General features: G+C 40.2%; 1 protein-coding gene across 3 annotated transcripts in view; it reads right to left on the bottom strand.

The window, feature by feature from the left end:
* Positions 1–14,992: 14,992 nt before the first annotated feature.
* The window catches only part of ATP11C (ATPase phospholipid transporting 11C), a 214,468-nt gene continuing 203,698 nt past the window's right edge, over positions 14,993–25,762 (bottom strand). The window contains exons 29-30 of one of the 3 annotated variants that reach the window (XR_011971071.1): positions 18,132–18,293; positions 14,993–17,894 (exon numbers count right to left, since the gene is read on the bottom strand). Coding sequence is in view for 2 of the 3 variants with exons in the window: in XM_072626289.1 (XP_072482390.1) it covers positions 17,832–17,894 (63 nt within the window). In the remaining variant the exon portion in view is untranslated. The other 2 variants (XM_072626289.1, XM_072626290.1) reach the window with 2 other exon arrangements.

Below are 25,762 nucleotides of genomic sequence, written 5' to 3' on the forward strand. Positions count from 1 at the left end.
AGGTCTAAAGTTTAGATGAATAGGAATGATTACTATACTGCATGCTCTCCATGGAGGTTGTTTCAAACCTCTTTCCTTAAGCCTTAGTTCTGAATCTTTTCTCTCTCCGCTGAGAGAGCATTACATCCTACTCTACTGAGGAAAGTGAAGCCATGGTTTTCTCTCCTCCACACTTTGAAACCTTCCTGTCCTTTCCTCCAGCCTCAAAAAAAAATGAGGTGAACTTTCTTGTTATAATCACTGCTTAGAACATCCATTGCGTTATGTGCTGTCATCTCTGGGAGCTTGCTCCATTGATGAGATCATTCCCTCTCACCCTCATTTCTAGTATTTCTACTTACCTCTTTCTCATTACCTTAAAAAAAAAAAGCCCAGGTCTCCACTGTCCTTTCAAAACTTCCCTTCAGGTTTTGTTTTTCTTTTCTTGTTTTGTTTTTTGTTTGTTTGTTTGTTCCGAAGAGGTGGGAAAGAGGAATGAAACAGGCGTGAAAGCTCTCCATGACAGATTTAGTGTTTCATATGAAAATAAAATCTTTCCTTTGATAGAGACAATCACAAAAGAAAAATAGATCATTTCAATTATGTGGAATTGAAAGGCTTTTGCAGCAATAAAAGCGATGCTGCTAAAATAAGAGGGGAAACTGGGAAAAATAGAGTCTGATATCCAAAATACAGAGGAACTAGCATCAGTATGTAAGACTCAAAGCTATTCCTTACTGGATATTGAGCAAAGTATACAAACAAAAAGCTATCAAAAGATAAATTGCAAACTTTTAAAACTCATATGAAATATTGTTCCAAATCACTAATTATTTGTGAAATGAAAAGAAACGACACTGAAAACCACACATCCAACAAAGTGTCAAAGATGACAATAGATGAGAATAGTCAGTGTCGGAGGTTTGGTAGAAAGACAGTCATGCAAATACACTGTCAGTGTTGTGAATTGGTTCGAGTGTTCAGGAAAGCAACTTGGAATTATTCTAAAACAATTTCTATTTTTCCAATACCCATGCTCTCTGGTCCAGAGAGCCTCCTGCTAGGTATATATTATCTGAAAGAAGCCAAAAACTGAATGAACACTTTTTGTCATAGAAAAAAAAAACTGTGGAATGGCTAAAAGAATTGTGGTATGTGAATGTAAAGGACCATTATTCAGAAGCAAGAAGTGATGACTATGAAGAATTCAGAGAAGCAGGTAAAACATATATGACTTGATTCAGAGCGAAGTGAGGAGAACCAAGAAAGCAATGACTAATAGCGAAAACGGAAAGAACTGCAAATGAAACTGAATGCTATGTAACGATAATGGCCAAATCTGGCACCAGAGAAGAAGTGAGAAAATGCAACTCCCTCCCTTTGATGCCAAGGTGTAGCACTATGGGGTGTGAATTGTCACATGTATGGACAGACTCATTTTATGTTTTGGTGAGTTTTGCTAAACGGATTTTTTCTCTTTCTTTTAAAGAGGTTATTAGAAGGAACAGATTGCTGGGTAGGGAAAAAGGCAGAGATATATTCAGAAAGAGTTGATCCATGTCTAATGTGGGGATAGGTATTATATGGTTTCTTAGGTATAATGGGTATCATATTGGTTACTTAATGGATTGGGGGGAGAGATAGAATTTTGGAACACAAAAATTTTAAATGAATATAAATTTTTAAAGTAATTTTAAAAAGAAAGTACATAGGGAAATGAAGTATGAACAATTATAGTAAAATTGGTATAAAAAAGAAAAAGAAATGAAGGTGATATGACAACAAAAGATAATTCCTTTTACCCTGTCATTTCCTCAATCATTCCCTTTCACCCCTTTCACAGTCAAATACTCTTTAGGTCCTAGAAAAAGTGATTTACAAACCTTAAAGAGTCATATAAATACTATTATTATTATATTATTATCATCATTATGAACCAACCAAACGGGACAGCTAGGTGGTGCTGCAGCGCACAGGGCTCCGGGCTTGGAGTCAAGAAGAGCTGGGTTTAAATCTAGTCTCAGACACTTACTAGCTGTGTGACCCTGAGTGAATCACTTCACCTCTGTCTGCCTCAGTCTCCCTATATGTAAAATGCAAGTAATAATACTAATACCTGCCTCACAGGGTTGTTATGAGGAGCAAATGTAAAGCATTTTGCACAGTACCTGGCACCTGGTGCTTAATAAAGGCTTAGGCTATCCAACCCAGGATTTTACTGAAATTATTTCATCTAAGGCCACCAATAACTTCAGAACTGCAAAATCTGATTGACAACCTCTCTTAGGTCATCATCCTTGTTGAGCTGTCTGCAGCTTTTGTCAGGCTTCTCCTTGAGTTTCTTCATAGTTCCTTGTTCATAGCCTTAGAGCTAGGAGGGATCCTGGAGTTCATTTTACCTCCAAGGAACCTGAACACTATTAAGGGGAAGCTCTTTGCCCAAGATCCCACAGACAGTGAGTGGTAGAGGTAGGATATGAATCCAGGTCTCCTTACTCCAAAATCTAGCACTCTATCCTCTTTTTAAAAATATTTATTTAATATTTTATTTTTCCTAATTACATTTAAAGCCATTTTTATCATTCATTTTATAAAATTTTGAGTTCCAAATTCTCTCCCTCCTTTCTCCCCCTCCCCATTCATCGAAAAGGTGAGCAGTTTGATGTAGGTGACACATGTGCAGTCATGCAAAAAATATTTCTCTATTAACCATACTGGGAAAGAAAACACAGACCCCCAAGAAAAATAAAGAAAGTTTTAAAAATTATATTTTCATTTGCACTCAGATTCTATCCATTCTTTCTCTGGAAGTGGATAGCATTTTTTATCATAAGTCCTTCAGAATTGATTTAGACCATTATATTGCTGAGAATAGCGAAATCATTCACAGTTGATCATCATACAATATTGCTATCACTGTGTACAATGTTCTCCCGGTTCTGCTCATTTCACTCAGCATTAGTTCATGCTAGTCTTTCCAGGTTTTTCTGAAACCATTCTGCTTATCTTATAGTGTAGTAATATTTCATCACAATCATATACCATAACTTATTCAGCCATTTCCCAATTGACAGGCATCCCCACAGTTTCCAATTCTTTGCCACCACAAAAGCAGCATCTATAAATATTTTTATACACATAGGTTGTTTTCTTCTTGTTGATCTCTTTGGGATACAGACCTAGTAGTGGTATTTCTGGGTCAAAGAATATACAGTTTTATAGACCTTTGGTCATAGTTCCAAATTATTTTCCAGAATGGTTGGACCAGTTCATAATTCAGCCAATGGTGCATCAGTGTCCCAATTTTCCCACATCCCCTCCAACATTTGTCATTTTCCTTTTCTGTCATATTAGCCAAACTGATAATGTGACATGGTACCTCAGAGTTGTTTTTATTTGTACTTCTCTGATCAATAGGAATTTAGAGCATTTTTTCATATGACTATAGATAGTTTTGACTACTTCGTCTGAAAACTGCCTGTTTGTATTCTCTGACCATTTATCAACTGGGGAAATAGCAATTATCTTTTAAATTTGACTCAGTTCTCTATATATTTGAGAAATGAGACCTTTATCAGAGAAACTTGCTGTAAAAAATTTTTACAGCTATTATTATTGTGTATTTCCCTCCATTCTATTTTTCTTCTATTTATCTTTCTCTCTCCTTTCACCTTGTCCATCCTCAAAATTGTTTTCCTTCTGACTATTGTCTTCCCAATCTGCCCTCCCTTCTATCAGTCCCATCTTCTTCCCCTTCTACTTTCCTACAGAATAAGATAGCTTTCCATACCCAACTGAGTATGTATGTTATTTCCTCTTTGAACCAATTCCAATGAAAGCAAAGGTCAAGTGTTTCCCCATCTCTTCCTCCACTGTAAAAGTTATTTTGTACCTTCTTTATATGAGATAATTTACTCTATTCAACCTGTCCCTTCCCTCTCCTACCATTGCATCTCTCTTTCTTTTTTTTTCTGTAGCCCTTGGGAGCTTTATTGATGCAAAAGCAGTGGGTCTAAGATTTAGCAAGGAGCTAATCAAAGGCAATAACATAGGAAAAGAACCAGACTTATATAGGATGATTTTAGGGTTTCCTTGTGGGGGTTGGAGATCTAGGGTAAGTCTTGCAAGACAAAGGCACAGGGTGAGGACTATGAATGACATAAGATAAGGAAATCCCATTCCCAGGATGAGGAGTGGGGACAGGGAATTATATGGTTCAGGATAAGGGGAAGTTGTGGTAAGGGGAGACTTAAGGGCACCAAGGGCTTCACAAAGTCAATCAATATTATTTTAACTCTTAGGTTCCTATCCACGTCATTTCCCCTTAACCACTAGGTAGGAGAATTCTTTCTGGGAAAAAGGGTGAAGGTCATTGTCTTCAGCAGCTGCTTCCTGCTGAACAGGAGAGAAGAGTACACTTCAGGGGCCAGAATAGGTTGGGGGGGTGATCAGCGCGGGGTGCAGAATGCAGTACAAACTGAGTCAGGGTGGAGAGAGGCAAAGCACTGGGGTTCATCAAGGGCAGGGGTTGGTGCCCTAAAAGTTGCCTTCCAGATAGGACTTTGGAAGGTGTGTCCAGGTCCATGGCCTCCAACTGCTGGACCTAGAGTCTTCCAGTCTTGGCTGGAGAGGAGCTGTAGTTCCTTGTCTCTTTTACCTTTGAGACTTAGACTAGAAAATTCATGTCCCTCAGAAAGAGGAAAAAAAGGTTAGGGACAGAGAGAAAGCTTACTTGTAGGCAGTAAACCAGGCGCAGAGGCCCACAGGGCACAGAGACCCTGAAACCAGGGTGCAGGGAAAACTAGGCACAGAGGCCTACCTACTCACCTCCCTCAATGTCCCATGAGGGAGGGGAAGGAACAACACAGGGTAAACCAAGGTGCTGGGGGAACAATACAGGGTAAAAAGTCTACTTAAGCAGAACTAGGTGCCTTTTCTTTAAGTTTTGGAGACCAAGTTTCTTACTAAATTTCTTACCAAGTTTAGAAACCTCCTTCACAAATTACTTTTCTAGATTATATTGAGGTCAGGCTGTGTTACAATGGAACACTAGTAGCTTTTCCTTAAGATCTCCTCCCCGAATACCCTTCCCAGCAGTCTCCAAGCAGCCTCTCGCCACTTTTCCCAGCATCGCAGGAAGAGGGGAGGAAAAAATGTGACCAACCCAGTGCAAGGGCGTCCCCTTATATGAGGGTCCACAGTCTGACTGACCACCCAGATGTCAGTGGAGCTACAGATGCTGCTGGCTGTGTCTAGGCATTCCAGGAGTCTCACTGTTAGGAAGTCAGTGGGAGCAGAAAGGGAAAGAAAACAAAGAAAAGAGTGCTTACCTCTTGTCCTAGTGGCTAGGAGAAGATCATTGGAGTCCAATTAATATTTGGACTCCCAGGTTTCGGCACCATTATGTTGAAGAGAGAGATGGGAGAGCTGGTTCAAAATGTGAATGAATTTACTTAGACCTTCTCTGTAGCCATTGGGAGCTTTATTGATGCAAAAGCGTCTGGGCCTGAGATTTAACAAGGAGCTAAACAAAGGCCATGCATCCCTATTTCTTGCCTTCATTTAATTTTTTGGATATCATCCCATCACAGTCAATTCATGCCTGTACTCTCTGTCTATATATACTCCTTCTAACTGCCCTAATAATGATAAAATTCTTAGGAGTTATAAGTAGCATCTTGCATGTAGAAATATAAACAATTTAACCTTATTGAATCCCTTATGATTACTCTCTCCTGCTTACCTTTTTATACTTCTCTTGAGTCTTGTATTTGAAAGTCAAATTTTCTGTTCAGTTCTGGTCTTTTCTTCAGGAATGCTGGAAAGTCCCCTCTTTCACTGAATATTCATTTTCCCCCAGAAGGATTATAGTCAGTTCTGCTGGGTAGGTGATTCTTGGTTGTAATCCTAGTTCGCTTAATCTCTGCAATAACATATTCGAAGTCCTCCAGTCCTTTAACGTGGAAGCTGCTAAATCTTGGGTGATCCTGATTGTGGTTTCATGATATTTCAATTGTTCTTTCTGACCGTTTGCACTATTTTCTTCTTGACCTGAGAGCTCTGAAACTTGGCTACAATATTCCTAGGAGTTTTCTTTTTGGGATCTCCTTCAGGAGGTGATCAGCAAATTCTTTCCATTTCTATTTTACTCTCTGGTTCTAGAATATCAGGAGAGTTTTCCTTGATAATTTCTTGTCTAGGCTCTTCTTTTTTATCATGGCTGTCAAGTAGCCCAATAGTTATTAAATTTTCTCTCCTCCATTTATTTTCCAGCTCAATTCTTTTTCAAATGAGATGATTCACATTTTCTTCTATTTTTAACTGTTTTGATTGTGTTTAATTGCTTGTTGATGTTTCATGAAATCATTAGCTTCAACTTGCCAAATTCTAATTTTTTTATTTTATTTATTTTACATTTTCCACATTCATTTCCACAAAATTTTGAGTTCAAAATTTTCTCCCCATCTCTCCCCTCCTCCCACCCCAAAACACCTTGCATTCTGATGACCTCTTTAACCAGTCTGCCCTCCTTTCTAACACCCTCCCTTCCCTTATCCCCATCTTCTCTCTTATTCTGTAGGGCAAGATAGATTTCTATACCTCATTACCTGTATTATTTCCCAGTTGTACACAAAAAAATTCTCAATGTTTGTTCCTAAAACTTTGAGTTCCAACTTCTCTTCCTTCCTCCCTCCCCATCCATCCCCACTGAGAAGGCAAGCAATTCAATATAGACTATATATGTGTCGTTTTGCAAATGACTTCCATAATAGTCATGTTGTGTAAGACTAATTATATTTCCCTCCATCCTATCCTGCCCCCCATTTCTTCTATTCTCTCTTTTGACCTTGTCCCTCCTCAAGAGTGTTTACTTCTTATTGCTCCCTCCTCCCATTTGACCTCCCTTCTATCATCCCTCCCCACCTGCTTATCCCCTTCTCCCCTACTTTCCTGCAGTGTAAGATATATTTTCATACTAAATTGAGTGTGCATGTTATTCCTTCCTTGAGCCGAATGTGATGAGGGTAAGCTTTACTTTTTCCCTCTCACCTCCTCCCTCTTCCCCTCCATTGCAAAAGCTTTTTCTTGACTCTTTTATGAGTGATAATTTGCCCCATTCCATTTCTCCCTTTCTCCTCCCAATATATTCCTCTCTCACCCCTTAATTTTATTTTTTTAGATATGATCCCTTCCTATTCAACTCACTCTGTGCTCTCTGTCTCTGTCTGTCTGTCGCTGTGTGTGTGTGTGTGTGTGTGTGCACACGCAATCCCTCCAACTACCCAGATACTGAGAAAAGTTTCAAGAGTTAAAAATATTATCTTTCCATGTGGGAATGTAAACAGTTCAACTTTAGTAAGTCCCTTGTGATTTCTCTTTCCTGTTTACCTTTTCATACTTTTCTTGATTCTTGTGTTTGAAACTCAAAGTTTCTTTTAAGCTCTGGTCTTTTCATCAAAAATGCTTCAAAGTCCTCTATTTCACTGAATGACAATTTTTCCCCTGAAGTATTGTACTCAGTTTTGCTGGGTAGCTGATTCTTGGTTTTAATCCTAGTTCCTTTGACTTTTGGAATATCATATTCCACACCCTTCGATCCTTTAATGTAAAAGATGCTAGATCTTGTGTTATCCTGATTGTATTTCCACAATACTTGAATTGTTTCTTTCTAGCTGCTTGCAATATTTTCTCCTTGACCTGGAAACTCTGGAACTTGCCTACAATATTCCTAGGAGTTTTTCTTTTCAGATCTCTTTCAGGAGGTGAGGGTGAAATCTTTCAACATTTATTTTGCCCTCTGGTTCTAGAATATCAGGGCAGTTTTCTTTTATAATTTCATGAAAGATAATGTCTAGTCTCTTTTTCTGATCATGGCTTCCAGGTAGTCCCATAATTTTTAAATTTTCTCTCCTGGATCTATTTTCTAGGTCAGTTGTTTTTCCAATGAGATATTTCATATTATCTTCCATTTTTTTATTCTTTTGGCTTTGTTTTGTAATTTCTTGGTTTCTCATAAAGTCATTATCTTCAATCTGTTCCATTATAATTTTTAAATGACTATTTTCTTCAGTGAACCTCCTTTTCCATTTGGCTAATTCTGCTTTTTAAAGCATTCTTCTCCTCATTGGCTTTTTGGACTACTTTTGTCAATTGAGTTAACCTATTTTTAAAGGTGTTATTTTCTTCAGCATTTTTTGGGTCTCCATTAGCAAGCTGTTGACTTTCTTTTCATGATTTTCTTGCATTGCTCTCATTTCTCTTCCCAATTTTTCCTCCACCTCTCTTACTTGATTTTCAAAATACTTTTTGAGCTCTTCTATTGTCTGAGACCATTGCATATTTATTTTGGATGTTTGGTATGCAGAAGCCTTGACTTTTATATCTTCTCCTGATGGTGAGCATTGTTCTTCCTCATCTGAAAGGATGGGAGAAACTACCTGTTCACCAAGAAAGTAACCTTATATAGTCTTATTTTTTTCCCTCTTTTGGGCATTTTCCCAGCCAGTTACTTGACTTTTGGGTCCTTTGTCAAGAGGAGGGTATACTCTGGCAACCTGTAAGTTCTCAGTTCCTCCAAGGTGGCACAATCAAGGGAGAGGAGTTTACTCCTCATAGGTCTCCAGCTTTGCCATGCCAGCACTCCTCCTTATCCCAGGTCCATACTCAGGGCTGAGATTCAGATCAGCTGCTCAATTCCCCCAGGGGCTTTAAGCTGAGGGCTCCAACAATGTATGTTGGCTGAGCCCACCTCCGCCTGCCACCTGGGGCTAGGTCTAGGGGAGGATCCTGTTCCCTTGTCACTGAGGTGAAAAAGCTTTCTCACTGACCTTTGAAGCTGCCTTTGGCATTTGTGGGTTGAGAGATCTGAGATCCTCTCCTGCTGCTGAGGATTTCACCCCTGAGGCCTGCTCTGGTCCTGCTCCTCTCAGTCCTGTGCAGCCAAGGCTGGGCTGTGCTTTGCTTCACGTCCAGTGTGACAGACCTTTCCCATCAGCCTTTCAGGTCACCCTGGGCTGGAAATCTCCTTCACTCTGTTGTTGTGTGGCTTCTGCTGCTCTAGAATTTGTTGAGTCATTCTTTACAGGCATTTTATGGGCTATGGGGGAAGAGCTAGAGTATGTCGGTCTTTTTACTCTGCCATCTTGGCTCCATCCCCCCATTCTAATTTTGAAGGAATTATTTTCGTCAGTGAATTTTTCTACCTTTTTTTCCATGTGGCCAGTTCTGCTATTTTAAGGCATTCTTCTCTTCATTGGATTTTTGTGTCTCTTTTACCATGTGGCCTATTGTTTTTTAAGGTGTTATTTTCTTCAGTAGTTTTTGGTGCCTCCTTTACCAAGCTGTTGACTCTTTTTTCATGATTTTCTTATGTCACTCTCATTTCTTTGCCCAATTTTTCCTCTACCTTTCTTACTTGATTTTGAAAATCCTTCTTGAGCAACTCCAGGAAATCATTTTTAGGCCTAAGACCAATTTGCATTTTTACTCAAGGCTTTGAATGTAGCAATTTTGACTTCATTATCTTCTTCTGAGTTTTTTTTCTGATCTTCCCTGTCACCATAGTAATTTTCTATGGTCAGTTACATTGTTGTTACTGTTGTTTGTTCAATTTTTCTAACTTGTTTCTTAATTTTTAACTTAATGTTAAAGTCAAGCTCTGCCTCCTTGGTGGAGGTGGCACTATCCTAGGCTTCAGTTTTTTGTGGAGCTGTTTTCAGGGCTAGTTCTGGTTCTCTCACGGTGGTGCAATCTAAGGAGAGGTGTGTTTACCACTTTCTTGGCCAGTCCTCTAGTCTGTGAGCAGCCACAAGCATTCTCCTGTGCCCAGGGGCCCCACTCCCCTGAGGCCAAAAGCTCCAGTGTGCTAATGCTCTTGCTCACCCTGGGACTCAGACCCAGATTCTCTTATGGACAGTGTAACAGAGTCCTGCACCTTGTGCCAAAAAAAGGGAGCACTGTAATCTCCTGACCAGTTGTCTGACCCCTTTACCTTCTGGGTACTGAGAGCTTCCTGGAAGCAGCTGCCTCAGTGACTGCTCTAGTCACACCACCACTCCTCCTCTTGCCCCACCCCACCCCCTTGGCTTGCTGGGGAGTGGCCTGAGCTGATGGACCTGCCTGAGTGACAGACTTTTCTTGCAAAGCTATCTTGGACTGGAAAATTGTTTCATACTCTTCTTTTGTGGGCTCTGCTGCTCTCAAATTCGTTTTGAGGTGATATTTGAATTTGGGAGAGCTCAGCCAAGTCCCTGCCTTTTTTCCACCATCTTAGTTCTGCCCCTTCACTCTGGCCTCTCACCATCTCATTGCAATATTGGGCAATACTTCTGGTCAGCACTGATCAATGAGGCTCTTGCATACTAGTTACTGTGGTCTCCAATTAACAGGTTTGCCCACTGCCTTGTGCATTGTCAATCCATATCTGTAGCTTAATTAGTCTTTTTATCCATGTTCAAGACAGTTTGGTCTAGTGAAAAGGGCATTTTTTTCACTTGCTATTTTTTATTCTTTGTTGCAAGGACTGGCTCACTGGGGAGGAGGAAGGAGCCTGAGAGATGTATTCAAAAATAGGGATGAGGTAAAAATCAAAGATGTACTGGAACTCCAACTAACTCAGTTCAAGTGTCAGTTCAATCACAAGATGTGACTTAGAGCAATCTCTTCAAATCTCTGTGCCTCAGTTTCCTCATTCATTTGTTTGACAGGAAGAGCAAAATCATTTCAGTTTTGATCTTTATACATCAGAGGAACTGGGATACGAATTCATATGCAACGATTTCCCCTCTGGATTCTGCTTATTACTCTCTAGAATTTCCGTTTCTTCTCTACCTTCTCACCCCAGCATGTCCCTCCATAAAGTCAGCGCCCTCTCTCTTTGATGAGTTCTTCTTGGGGGAGGGATCCAGGCCAGTTATCCTTCATTTTCTTCACAGCTGCTTTTGACTCTCTTGATTTTGACACCTATATCCCCCCACAAGCTCCTCCTCCCTCCCAATTTTCAGCATTCTTGGGTGTGTTGTGTTCCTCCATTAGAGTATAAACTCCTTGAGACTAGAGACTGCACTTCTTTTTGTCTGTATTTTTCGTATCTCTAGGGTGTAGCACAGTGCCTAGTATACATTAAGCACTTAATACATGTTTGCTTCTTGCTTGCTTGCCTGTTTTTAAAAACTTTGTTACTTGTCTAAATGTAGTTTACACCTGGAGTAGGGCAGGCATACAACATAGATGCTTTTCTTTCTTTACCATCCTTGGTTGTGGATGCATTAGAATATACATACATACATACATACACACACACACACATGCACACACACATACATATATATATATTAGATCTCATTTTGAGATGAGGCAGTTGCATTTACCTAGGTTTAACCTCCCTAGTCTCAATTTCCTCATCTTTAAAAATGAAAGTTGGATTAGATGGTCTCTGAGGTACCGTTTTGCTCTAAATCTGTGACCTTACAATCCTATGTATAACATTGGGCAAGTCACTTGACTTCTCTGTGCCTGTTTCCTCATCTGTAAAAAGGGAGTTGGATTTGGTGATCTCTGAGGTGCCATCCAGCTCTATAATCTCCAGATCTAATGATGTCATAAACTATAAAGCAGGGGTAACATTTTACTATTACCAGTTCTGTCTTCAGTATCTGCCTCATGGGGTTCGTTTTGAAAAAAACTGACTTTATTTGGGTTCACAGCCTCCTATATCTTCCTAAACCATCTTCATGAATCTTCAGGATGGGAAGATTCATCAACCAATGTCCAGCACTCTGGTGATGAGCCTCTCTGAGCTTAAGCAAGTTGGCCTTCAGGTGCCAGAGCCACATGGTCTCTTGACAAATCTGTACTCAAATCCTCCCCATCTTGGTAGCCTGCCAAAGACTATACTGCACTATATCAGATAGCTTATGGTCTCAGGTAGGGAGGGAGGCATAAAAACTGGAATGCAAAACTTTCTAAAAAATGAATGTGAAAAATTATTTTTACATGTAATTGGGGAAAAACTTAAATATTAGCTAAAAAAGTTCATGAACCCAAAATAGGAAGCCTCACCTAGGGTTAATTGACAGCTAAACAGCTGTCCAAAGTATATCAATATTATATAACTTACTCTGAGCTATGAGCAGACAGTGTCAAAAGTGAGCTTTGAACCCAGGACTTTCTCAATTTGAAAGCCAGAACCCTAGCCACTAAACTATACTGCCTCCAACTAAACATCACCCTTATTTAAGAGTGAACTAGTATTATCCTACTATAGTCTTATACTGTCAGAGTTAGAACTTCATAGCTAATGTAGTTCACCCTTCTTTCTTTTAGGGGAAAAACTGAGGTCCAGAGTTTAAGTGATCCACCCAGGGACTCACAGCTAATTCCTTCTAAAAGTAACCCTTGAGGCCTGATCCTCTGAAGCTTAGTACTCTGGGTTCCCATTATAACATAACTGCCTCTGAAAGCTGGGAAAAAATTTTTACAGCCAGCATCTCTGATAAAGACTTCATTTCTAAAATAATGATAATAATAATAATAATTTCTAAAATTCTTACAAATTTGTTTGAGTCAAATTTGTAAGAATGAAAGTCATTCCCCAATTGATAAATGGTCAAAAGATATGAAGAGGCAATTTTCAGATAAAGAAATCAAAGCTATCTATTGTCATATGAAAAAATTATCTAAATAAGTATTGATTAGAGAAATGAACATTAAAACTCTGAGGTACTACCTCACACCCATCAGATTGGCTAATATGACAAAAAAAGAAAATGATAAATGTTGCAGATGATGTGGGGAAATTGAAACACTAATGCATTGTTGGTGGAGTTGTGAACTGATCTAACCATTGTGGAGAGCAATTTAGAACTATGCCCAAAGGGCTATAAAACTCTGCATACCCTAGATCCAGCACTACCACTAGTAGGTCTGTATCCCAAAAACATCATCGAAAAGGGAAAAGGACCCACATGTACAAAAATATTATTTATAGCAGTTCTTTTTGTGGTGACAAGGAATTGGAAATTGAGAGGATGCTCTTCAATTGAGGAATGGCTGAACAAGTTATGGCATATGAATGTAATGGAATATTATTGTGCTATAAGAAATGATGAGCAGGTAGACTTCAAAAAAACCTGGACTTACATGAACTGATGCTGAGTGAAGTGAGCAGAACCAGGAGAACATTGTACACAGTAACAGCCACATTATGTGATGACTAGCTCTGATAGACTTGGCTTTCCTCAGTAATCCAATAATCTAAGACAATTCCAAAAGACTCGAGATGGAATATGCTGTCTACATCCAGATAAAGAACTATGAAGTCTAAATGCAGATTGAAGCCAACTATTTTCTTTTTCTCTCTTGTAGTTTTTTTTTTCCTTTCATTCCGATTCTTCTTTTACATGACTAATGTGGAAATGTTTAAAAAAAAAAAATAACGTGGCTGCCTCCTATCAAATGTCCCTGTACTGATTTATCACACATTTCTTCCCCTTTTCTTTATTATCCAATGGGTGATGTATTCCTAGGTTCAAAGGATTCCCCTGATCTGATACAATGACACATGGCAGCTATTAGCTTCCTAGCATAGGTTATACAGAGGGACATATGGAGATGGAAGTTATTCTCTAGGTGAGTGGCTTTAAACAGTCACAGCTATTCCCCGCAGTTGACCCCAAGAATGTCCCAACTTCTAAGGATGTGACAGCAGGTGCCGGGGGTCTGCATTAAACAGATGGAACTTCTGTTAGAGTTGAGAAACTTTTTCCCTTGTGGGGGGTGCAAGTTTCAGTTTAAGTAGGGTCTCTAGGTAAAGGGGGACTTGGTACAAGCTCAGCTTGGCCCAGGTGGTGTTAACATCCCACACTCCATGCTTTCTTTGCCTGGGATCAGGTGCAGGCCACATTTCCAGGGCCAGGGTGATTCCCGCAGGCCCAAGGAAGTTGTAATTGCTCTAATCTTAGACCTAGATTCACAGTAATGGCCATTGCAGTAACACGGGTAGTACAGGTTATATGAAATGATAAAACAAGAGATATATTTCAAAGTAATGATATGTGGTATAATAAACAAAGCATTAGGCTTAGACCCAGGAAAACCTGGTTGACATTCTGCCTCAACAATTACCTACGTGAACCTGAGGAGGTGGCTTCATTTCCTCAGTGACCTCAGTTTCCTCACCTATAAAATGGGGATAATAATAGCACCTTCCTCATACAGTCTTGTTGTGAAAAACAAATGAGATCATGTATAAAAAGTGTTCCTTGCAAATGCAGAAAGTGCTACATGAATGTCAGCTATTATTATTTTGTTGCTAAAGATAACGCATGGAAAACACTTTGCAAAACTGAAAGTGTAATTGAAGCGTCTGTTATTATTGAGAATTAATGAGATCATGTGTCATGTAAAGTACTCTTTGCAAACCATAAAACATTCTGAATGTGAGTCGTTATTGTTTTTGGTGTTAAATAAGACCATGCATATAAAACACTTTGCAAAACTTATTGCTGATAATTAATGAGATCGGGGATATAAAGCACTTTTCAAATCTGAGAGCATGATGTAGATATACATGGAATGGTGAGCTATTGCTTTATGCTTCTTCTTCATGTTCCATGGAGTGCATATAGAAGTCATTCCAGGACAAGTCATCATCCTGTCACTATGCCTATATTTAATATCTGGTGAAATTTCACACAGCTGGATAAATTGACTGGATTGGGTGAGGGGTAGGAGTGGGGTTGGAGGTGGTAATCAAACCAACAAATGAGAATGCAGGCTAGTTTTCTATTGGCTAGATGAAAATGTCTTCAGGACAATGCCAGTAGTAGGATGTTATGGATGATAGTGACTTCTGCCTGTATTTTTCTTATTATTATGTATCAGCTACATGTTGCACTTTGCAAGGGAATGAAATATTCTTATTTCCCTCTCCCTGAACAGATGAAACTTAATTAAGCTCCCAGACAATTCCACCGCCAACTTGGCATCTTTAAAAAACAACCAGGCCAAGAAGTTAATGAGATCATACCAAAGTTTATTGATTACATCAAACGAAAAATTTTGGTAATGAAAAAGACGATTTGCATTCATAAAAAGTAGCATTCACATTCAGTCTCTGTTATAGAAAGCCACCATGTGAATGTATAAAATTGCTTAGGTGGGAAAAAACCCCATGACATCGGAGTTCCACCTTTGCAAGCTGCACAATGCACAAGACTTACACATCAATATACGACACAGGCACAGGAGCAGCCTATTCCACAGCTAAGCACCTTGAGGAGTTTTGCAGTTTTACATCTCGCTGGTGTGAATGTAGTCGGTATTGAAGGAATACATGGTCTTCGCTCAGAGTATCCCATCTTCCTACTTTGGAGAACAATTCTGAACGACTTGACATGGAAATTCTACTTCAGATGATTCCAAATTATGCAAACACAGGGTAGCCCATTCTATCATGCCTTTCCCTTCCTGCCAGCATGGCTTAAATAGAGTGGTCAAAGAGCTGCAAACTATTACTAGCCACACTAGACAGCATTCTTCCCATACTTTTTTTTTTGCTTCCTCTACCCTCCAACAGTGACCCTATGCTGGGCTCTTTTGATTCATTAATAAAATCTGCAAAAAAAAAATGACAGATGCCTACAACAGGCATGTACGATGGTCAATTCATTACCACGCTCAACTGTGTGCAATACAGCATGACAAATGATATGTGCCTCACACATGGTAAATATTATTTGAATGAATGCATGACTATAATCGATGGTGGAAGGATGGATTCACACTTTCTTTTCTTTTACTTTCAAAATGGGACTTGAAATTCTTGCTCGTAGCCCCTAGAAATAGAGACATATTCTACCTTGGGGGTTTTTTAGCCACACTGGTATGAATATCTACAATAGTTCTTCACAATAGTTCTGAAAGAAATCTTTCCTTCCCCTCTGTTATGTGTATTCACAGTGTCCACAGTTCATATAATGGGAGATTCAAGCTAGAAAGGGTTTGTGAAGCTATCTAATCCATTTTTGTCACTCTACAAAGAAGTAAACTCAGGATCAGAGAGGGGAAGGGACTTGCCCAAGGTCACCCAGATAGTAAGTGGCAGAACTCGGACTTTAATCCACGTACTCTTGACTTCAGATCTAGATCTCTTCATTGTACCCACTACCCTCAGAAGGGGCTTGCTTTCTCTTACCCAACACAAGAAGGGCAAAATCAAACCTCAAAGAGCAAACATTTTCCCTTCCTTTGAACATTTCTCATTCTGTTTGTAGTACATTTTGGTAGGCATTACACTATACCTGACAAAATATACAAATATAATACTGATGAATGAGCACCTAGGAAAATAGGAAAAAATGATCAGTCAAGACTGGAATGGGGTCCGATAACCAAAATTGCACCGGTCCTAGCATTTACAAAAGATTCCACATAAACATGGACAAAAAACGATAGAAGAAACCGTGCTAAATGTATCAATAGAAATTGCACCAATCAGATTTTTAAACCAAGATAAAAGACATTACAAACAATAATTGGTATGCCAGATGGCGAATCAAACAGAATTGAAAACTGACATGAAAATATTTCTAAAAGACTGTTTCAATTTAAAAATCAAATGTAATCACCTTTATAAAAATATATATATACATATTTGGTTGGTTGGTTGGTTAAAAAAAAAAGTGTATATAGTTCTCATTTATTTCCACATTTTCTACTAACTTTTTATAGGAGTTACATCTTCCACACAGGCCAACGGAACTTGGGTCTACCATGACTTGAGCCAGACGAGAGAAGACGAGATTCTTGGTGACCCTGTCATGGTCTAAGGGATTGAGCAGCAATCTTAGCGTGACATTAATTCACAGACAGCAGGTTTCTAACAGACATCACAAACTTCTTCCTTCTCAACATAAAACATACAATGTTATGATTACATTGATTTTTTTGTGCAAATATAGTTTTTACCCACCTTCCTCTCTCATGTTCATAGCAATGACTTGTGTTCCGTTTGCTTCAAAATGACTTTAAATAACCTTATGTGATATGAAACAGTGATGAAGTATTTTCAAATCTAATAAAACACTCAGAGTGGTGTTTGATCAGCAGAACAGAAAAAGGCAAGGACCAAGCTTCCTTCTTCGGCAGAATTATCTACTGCTAACCTTCTCTCCACAGAGGTGTTTGACATAGAGGTTTTTCCAGCGAGTTTGTCAGAGCAGGACACGATTTGGCATGTGCGCAAACAGAGAACACTGAACAGCTCCCCGATACACAGAGGGGGTTTTGTAATCAACACATTTCACAATGAAAAACATTTACTCCAACCTTTTCATATACTACTTTTGGAGGAGTTTGATGACCTAAATATTATCTCATTCAGCAGGAGAAAACAAAAACGAGTGATTGAGACAGGCTATTTCTTTTGCCAGGCAAAACAGTGTCAGCAAAATGCATTCATTCTCATTACATGATTCCTACATTACAGCGTTTAAATTCCATGTTCTTTAACTCATTGCTTGAGTTAAGGATGTTTTGTTTTAAGCACCCATTTTGTCATTTGTATTAGTTTGTTGAGTTACAGTCGAATTTTAGCTAATCTCGATGGTATGCATTTCTTAGACTTCCAAGATTTTTGCCCTAGTAATACCCACCCCTCACCCATGACATTTCAGAGGAATAAGACTGCTTACAAGAATGGCGTTATCATTTAAGGATTTCAAGTCAGTTCGTTCACAGAGGGACTTTCTCCTGGGCCCCAGAAGTGAAAACAGGCATGAGTTCAAGTTGTTACATTTCAAGTATCCTGAGATGATAACATTTTCTGCAGCAGCCTCTTCCAGCATCTTGTCTTAGATGTAACCATTGCGAATAGTCTTGTAGGACACTAACATAGGTATCTCCAAATGCGAGGTCTGAAAAAATTTTCAAAAGACACACTTATTTCAAAGGTTCACTTAAATGCACCTGCATAGCCGACTTGTAGGCATGTTGGAAAAGCCAATCAAATAGAACATTTTGTGAAGAGATATATGGTACTGCCTTAAGAAAGTGCCAAGTTTTATTCACAACAAAAAGAAAAATAAAAGAGGAGAGGAAAAATAAAGACAATAAACCCTCTGTCATTCACGATTGAGTAGCTTCAGACTTACTTTGCTCTTGGGCTGCTCCAAGGTTTGCCTAACAATTTTGACCCAAGAAAGGCGGGGTGGATCTGGAGTCAGAGCACCTGGGTTAGAATCCGGGATCTGCCACTTACTATCTGTGTGGACCTGGGCAAGTCACTTCCCTTGGCTGGGCCTCAGCTTCCTCCTCTGTAAAATGAAGGGTTTGGGATGGACTGGATGGACTCTGAGGTTCCTTCCAGCTCTAGACCTATGATCCTAGGCGTGATCTTGGGCATGTCACCTTCCTCCTGGGCCCCAGTTATTTCCTGTATAAAATGAGGGGCTTGGACTAGATGACCTGGGAGGTTCCTTTCAGCTCAAGATCTAGGATCCTAATGACTAGATGATCTCTCTGTGAGACCTTCTCGATCTAAATCTATGATCCAATGAACTTCAAACTCTGTGATTCTTATCATTGTGGAAGTGGAAAGATGAAAATACAGTCAAAGAGGGGAAGGAGCTGGCCTAAGGTCAAACAGCTGGCAAGGGACTGAGATAGCTCTGACATCTAAGGTAGAAATCATAGATTTTGAGCATGCTGGGACCTGAGAGGTCATCAAGTTCAACTGGGTCATTTTACAGAAGAGGAAACTGAGGCCAGTGAAGTGACTTGCCCAAGATCACACAGAGAATAAACAGCAGAGATGGGATTTGAACTCAAGTCTTCTGACATCAAACCCAGTGCTCTTTCGTCATGTTGCCACTCTTTCTAGAGAGAGCAATCACATCAACTTTTGTGAAAACGAAACAAAATAAAACAAAACGAAAACTCCATCAGCTCATCCATTCTTATTCTAGCAAGATACAAGTGGAGGAGTAAATCCCAGCGCAGCCTAAGTCTAGGTTTCTTATGCAGCCTCAACACCTGACCTGGAAATTAAGGCCCAAAAAGCTAGATAGGGGGATATAGCCTTAAATAAAAACAAGGCAGGACAAGTCTATCCCAGAGGGGGAAAAAACTACCAGCTGCCAACGAGTACCTGTCAGGAGGACTGGGAAGCCAATTCATTTACTAGGGAAAACTAATCAGTGACTGAGTCATTCCAAAAAGATAAAGGAGGCCCAGAGCAGCACTTGGGCCAAATGAAACTGTCTGCTCCCCCCAATAAAGCAGCAGACGACAGAGATTAATGCACAACACAGGGTAGACTACCATCTGACTCAGAGGACAATATTGGCATAATGAGAAGAATGCAGGGCTGGGAGTTGGGTAACCCAAGTTTTGGCTAAAGAAGATTTGGCTCTATGATCTTGGCACTTTTTGGCTACATGGCTTGAGATGAGCCTGTTCACATCCCTGGGTCTCAGTTTCCTCCTCTGTAAAACAAGGGGGTTGAGCCATTCAGTTTATAGGATTTAGAGCTGGAAGGGCCCTTAATCCAGCCCCTTCATTTCACAAAGGAAGAAACCGTGACTCAGGGAGGGGAAGTCATTTGCACAAGGTCATCCAGGTGGTAGTAGCTTTCCATGGTAACATGGTATGAGTCATGAGGGGAAAAGGAAATTTGTCTGTAGTATGTTGTACTTTAGAGAGCATCTTCATATCTATGACCAGTAGAATATAACCCCATCGAGGACAGGGCTACTTCATTTTTTAAATACCTATTAAATTGAATTGTTGATACCATGTGACCCCTATAAGGGCCCAAGGAAGAAATTGTGTCCAAGGTCTTCTGACCCCAGGTCCAATTTTCTCCTTAGTACAACCAAAATTATAAGGTTGGATTTTCAAAGGCCATCCTCAAAGTGGCCCTATGGGTGAAAAAAAGTAACATCCAGATTTTGTTTCAGTACTATGTATAGATGGCTACCTCCTAACCTGCCGGTAGACATTTTCCCATTGACAAGCAGGCAAGGGGAGAGCTCAGTAATGAGATGATATAAGATGAATAGGAAGCACTAGGATGCACTGTGAGTACTGCTCCCCCAAGTATTTCCCCCAGGAAGTTTATGTATGCTAATGTAAAGGGTACAAACTCCAAAGATGAGCCTGCAGCAAAGCATGCACTTACTCATTCTGCCCCAACATTAGGGGCTAAGCCGTTCAGCCAGATGTTGCCCCATTGATATCGTTTTGTAGAAAAGGACCCACTAGTATGTTTATCCCAGTATTGACCCAAATAGCTGGGAAGTTTTTACCAGAGACTTGAAGCTTGAATAAAACTTGACATTAAAAAAATAAATCCCAAGCCCCCAAACACATAAAACTATAATTAGGGGTAAAGTGGTTAATCTGGCTACATTTTTTAGAATGAGTAATTTACAAAGACGTTTAACATACCTTTGGAGACAGGACCAACAGTAAGAAGAGGCACAGACACACTGAATGGTAATCCCCTAATTCTAACAAGCATGCAACGCTAAAACTAATTTGTTATTCTATAGATGTGATCTTGGAATACATATTTTTCCACTTTCCAAATCTTCATATTCACGATAAATGTGCCTCACTGGTTAAAATGGCTTGGTAGAACGTAAGCTACATGAGGGGAAGTCTGTCTTTAAATGAAAAAGAAATTTTTTTCCTTATTTCCCCAGCACCTAGGACAGTGCCTAGAACATGAGGAATAATTACTGAATGCTGGATGAATTGTGAATTGCTTTTCAAGCTCTGAACATTCCTCCCCTATGCTTTCCAAGGTTCAACCACATTTTCAGAAACTGCCCACTGTATTCCAAGGCCTACATCTTTATGCTTCTCAAAGACTACAGAGAGCATCACACTGACAGCAGAAACCAAAGGAGTAACATTTCATTTTTTTTCCTCTTAATGGTGTTAATGTTTGTCATGAAAAGCCATCCTACTTTTTTAGTATGAGGAGGTACCTGTTACAATACATTAGATTCGTCTGAGAATGTTCGTAAAAGGAGAGGTCTGACCGAAGGTCTGGCTGATAATGAATCAGATGCTTTTCTACAGTTCAGATTTTTTCTGCAATGGTGAGGCAAAAATACTTAGAGCATTTGAAGTTCTTGCAACCTACCTGGTGGCACACAGTGAACGACTTCCAACATGCACTAGCCATTTCCCATCATACACCAAGGACTAAGCTCAACAATCATTTTCATAGCTCACCGACTAATCTTGTTGGGTTTTTGAAAACTCAACTTTTAATCTGATTTTCAGGCTGGAAGTTGAACTTGGGTGTCTGCAAATGGCCCCGGCAAAGAACATGGTAAGCATAAGGTTTTGCTGATAAGACTTACCATCCTTTTCATTGCCATTTAATGCATTATGCTAGGGCCACGTGGGGTACTCAAGGCAAAAATCTGGGCAAGGGATGCCATCTTGATAAACAGGCCCTTTCCCAGTTTCTGCTTTCCTCATAATTGTCCTGTGAACTACACAGGGGAAGTACAATCATCCTCATCTTACAGAGGAAGCAACTGAGGCTGATAGAAATGAAGTCACTTGCCCAAGGCTACACAGTGAGTGAGTGGCAGAGATGGGACCCAAATCCAAGTCTTCTGACTCTTAAGTCCATCACTCTTTGCACTATACCTATCTACCTCTCAAGGGGGAGAAAAAAGTTCCAAGCCCTGCTGTGTACCTAGCAACCATTCAAATGACTTATAGCCCAAGTTCTTGTAAATTGCTTCCTCTCCAGGCTGTCAATTTTAGAAGGTGAAACACATGATCTTTTCAAAGCTGACAAAATATACTATGCATCAATAGAGGAGGTGGAAATGAGCCCTAAGGAGTCATTTTTTTTTCCATAAAGAGGACAAAATAAAGATGCAAAGCAAAGCAGAAGGCAAGGCAGTTTGTAGACAGTAAGAAAATAAATCACCTTATTCACTCCAAGAGAAACTGTGATTGCTGGAAGTTTGAGAAAGCATGAAGATAGTAGATGCTCCTGAGGAGGGGAGGCGTTGCGTTACCTTGGTCACAAATGCACAAAGGGTGGGAAGAAAAAGAGAAATGCAGAAACCAAAGAAATATAAATATGTAACATTTTTCAAAAGTAACACTGAGAATTTTAAGCCCAACATGACACATCAGCTTGGAAAATTAAGTTATTTTCTGTAGCTAAGATAGTGCTGGAAAATGGAAAATAGGTCACTGGTCTTTGGGGGTTGGGGAGAAGATGGGGTGATATTCTTTTCTCCATATCTTGAGCTAAAATTCACCATTCGTAGAGGAAGACTCCTGTGGGGGCCTTATGGGAAGAAATGAACCAGAGTCACCCAGGTCAGGCATGGAAGGGTTGCGATCTCTGTCACTGGAAGGAACTTCTCCACTGAGGAGATCACAGAACCATGGGAACAATTTGTATTGTAAGGGAAAATGCCCCTGTTTCTGGAGGAAAATAATCTTGGTTTCTGAGTAGACTCTTGTCCAAAATCCGCCCATCCAGACATAATCTCATTCCCAATGCTCTGGTCAAGTTACACAGCCACAGTCTCTCACTAATGAATCTACACCAGAATGCCTCCTCTCTCCAGATGAGTAACCCCAACATGACAGACCTGCCACTCAGTAACCATTGGTTCAGAGGAAGGTAACTGGGCCAGCCTTAGCAAAATCAACACAAATCAGACTGAGTTTCCACTAGACAAACCTAACAACTTCTGCTCAAGTCATCATTTCAAGCTGATATATATGCCAGCTAGAGTGTTCACTGAAGAGGCCTAGAAGAAGTCCTGGTAAAAGAGTTGCCCACTTTTCTAAGGAAGTGTTTTGCCCCCTTACTCCATTGGTCTTAAGGTAAGGGAGAATCCTTTCATTTGATTTCCTAGGAAAAGTAGCCTCTCCAAACCTTATCCAATAAAGCAGAGAAAATCAAGCCAGTATTCAAATCTAGAAATGGATTCAGAATAACAGCATATTGGGCCGAAGAGAGATCATTTAGCCCCTTATTTTACAAAGGAAGTAAAGGAGATCCTTATTAAGGGAAGAGACTCACCCAACGTCTCCAAGCCAGCAAGTGGCAAAGCCAGGAACTGGACCCAGAAAGATAGCAGAGGAGAATAAAAAGAGCCCTGGCAGAGGAGAGTGGAAAGAATCCTAGATTTGGAGTCCAGGGACCTGAGTTCAAATCCCAACTCTGCCACTTGCTTCATATGTGCCTTTGAGTAAATTGTTCAACTTCTGTGGGCCTCACCTGTAATAACTAAGGGGGTTGGACTAGATTATTTCTAACAGGCTTTCCTTCTCTAAATCTATGAACCTATGACCTGGTTTTTAGCCCAGTGCTTGCTCCAATATACCAAGCTACTTTTTAGCCATATTTACCTTGATGTCAATGGTCCAGCCCATTTTATTCATTCAACGGCTAATAAAACACTAAAGTAAATAAAAATCAGGTAGAGAAAGTAATGCCTACAACCAATATAGTCTAATAATGACACATCTTAAAGCTTTGCTATTTTACACGTTAACAAGGCTACACTTGATTCCCTCTTCAGATTTCTCCTTGAGAAAACAGATTCTGCCTCATCACTAATGGGGGTAACACGTCAATTTCACACTGAGTAAGCTTGGCAACTTGGGTAACCGACAAAGCTTCACCTTCTTAATAGCAGCACCTGCTTCCTAAATATACTCCCCAAAATCTTCCTCTGACTTTCCTTTCCTATGCCTCAAACCTCACATGATACCAAATATCACCATGTTGAGGAGGAAGAGGACAGATCCTATCAAAAATCCCAGTCACAAGTCCAATTCTGGCCATTTTCCCTGCCTGATCCCTGAAAAAAAACCCACCCATTTTCAATAACAGAAATAACACCTAGAAATAAGAGAAAAAATGAATGCAGAAAAAAACCAGGTAGGGATGGTATTACAACTACTTCAGAATGGAAAAAAATGGTAAAGAAGGCAATGAGTACAGTGGAAAGGTGTCATAAACAATCTAAGATTGACACTGTGGGGGAAAAGTAGAGAGGAGAGGGGTGTTCATGCATATGTATGTGTGTCTCTATACGTGCGTGCATGTTTATGTGGGATGGGGGATGGGAGGTGCAGCGATTAGTTCTTAAATCGATGTTCAATTTCCATGACTCTCGGAAATCACACAGCACATTTCCACCTTGGCTATTGGCATGATTAAAAGGTCATATGACCACACTGTATGACATTGGGATTAGAATTCACTGAAGATCTCTCTGGGTTAAGTGAGTGCGGACAGATGCACCCCCAATACCTCAGAGTCTACTCCTGCTGCTGAGACTAAAGCAGCAGCTGAATCAGAAGAATAAATCTCTTTGAACACCTTAATCCTTCTCAAAGCAATTTTCCTAGGAAGTGGGCCGTCCTTTCTTAGTCCCTTTCCTCCTGCTGGAGGCAATTACCTGACCCACTGCCTTTGCCTTTAAGATCTCTAGAATAGGGCAAAAGAAACAAGAGACTTTCCTGATGGGGTGTATGTTCCCCTGCCAAGGCATTGCCTCTGAGTTTAAAAAAAGGGTAGCTCATTTTTTCCCCTTATGCCTTGCAACACTTTTCAAGATGGGAAGTCCAAGTGTCATGGTCTCCACCTTATAGAAGAGAAAGCTGGGACCCAGAGAAGAGAGATGATTTGCTCAGGGGTCACAAAGCTAGAAAAGAGTTAAACTCAGGCTGTTTAGTTCCAAAGTGGGCCAAATTGTACGGTACTGATGTTTATGTTAAAAAAAATAGCCAAGAGTCTGTGTGAAAACCACTTCTTAGTCTTGCTTGTCCAATTTTTGTGTTATACACATACATATAGGCCTATAAAAATTGAAGGGTATTTTGTTGATGAACCAAAGTCCTGACTGAGGATAAACAATGCTGACTATTGTGGGGATAGCTTTTTTGAAGCCTTGCCACCATTTTTTAAGGCTATACTATTGAAACTTTGCTGTGGTGTCCAGATGATCACACCTCCCACGCTGGCTTCAGCATATATTGGAAGCATCATTTTTACTTCTTAACAGAAAGGAAATTGGGCATGACTTAAGCCACTAGAGAACCCTCCCTGCAGTCAGGGAGACCTGGGTTTGAGTCCTTCATCTGATGCCTATTAGCTGTGTAACCCTGGGCAAGTCACTGAACCTCTCATTGCTCCAGGTGACTTGAACTCAGAGATTTGTCAAAATGTTCCCTACAATGATGAATCTGCATCTGCGGAAGGAGTTTCTATACCAGGAGTTCCCCACACTGATGAAACCATAGTTTTGAAGGAGAGTGGGAGAGAAGGAATGGAGAGAGAGAGAGAGAGAGAGAGAGAGAGAGAGAGAGAGAGAGAGAGAGAGAGAGAGAGACAGAGAGAGACAGAGAGAGACAGAAAGACAGAGAGAGAGACAGAGAGAGAGACAGAGAGAGGAGAAGAGAGAAAGAGAAGGGGGGGGGCACAGAAACAGACATGCTCCCATGTTCCTCAGGACTTGTAGAGTATCAGTGCAGGAAGAGACCTCTCCTGTAGGTCCCATCCCTTCATTTTACATATGAGGTAACCAAGTCCATGGATGGGAAGAGAATGGCCTAACTTCCACTTCTAAGTAATGGCAGGGTGAGGACTCCTACTTTGGTCCTTGTGATTCCTCAAGACAGTGTTCTTTCCATTGCCCCATGGCTCCCTCCTTCGGCAATGGAGATCGAATGCCAATATCGATTGCCAGGCTGGAAAGGTACTTCACAAAGAAAGTTGCTT

Source organism: Notamacropus eugenii, chromosome X (assembly GCF_028372415.1).
Source record: "Notamacropus eugenii isolate mMacEug1 chromosome X, mMacEug1.pri_v2, whole genome shotgun sequence".
NCBI classification, from domain to species: Eukaryota; Metazoa; Chordata; class Mammalia; order Diprotodontia; family Macropodidae; genus Notamacropus; species Notamacropus eugenii.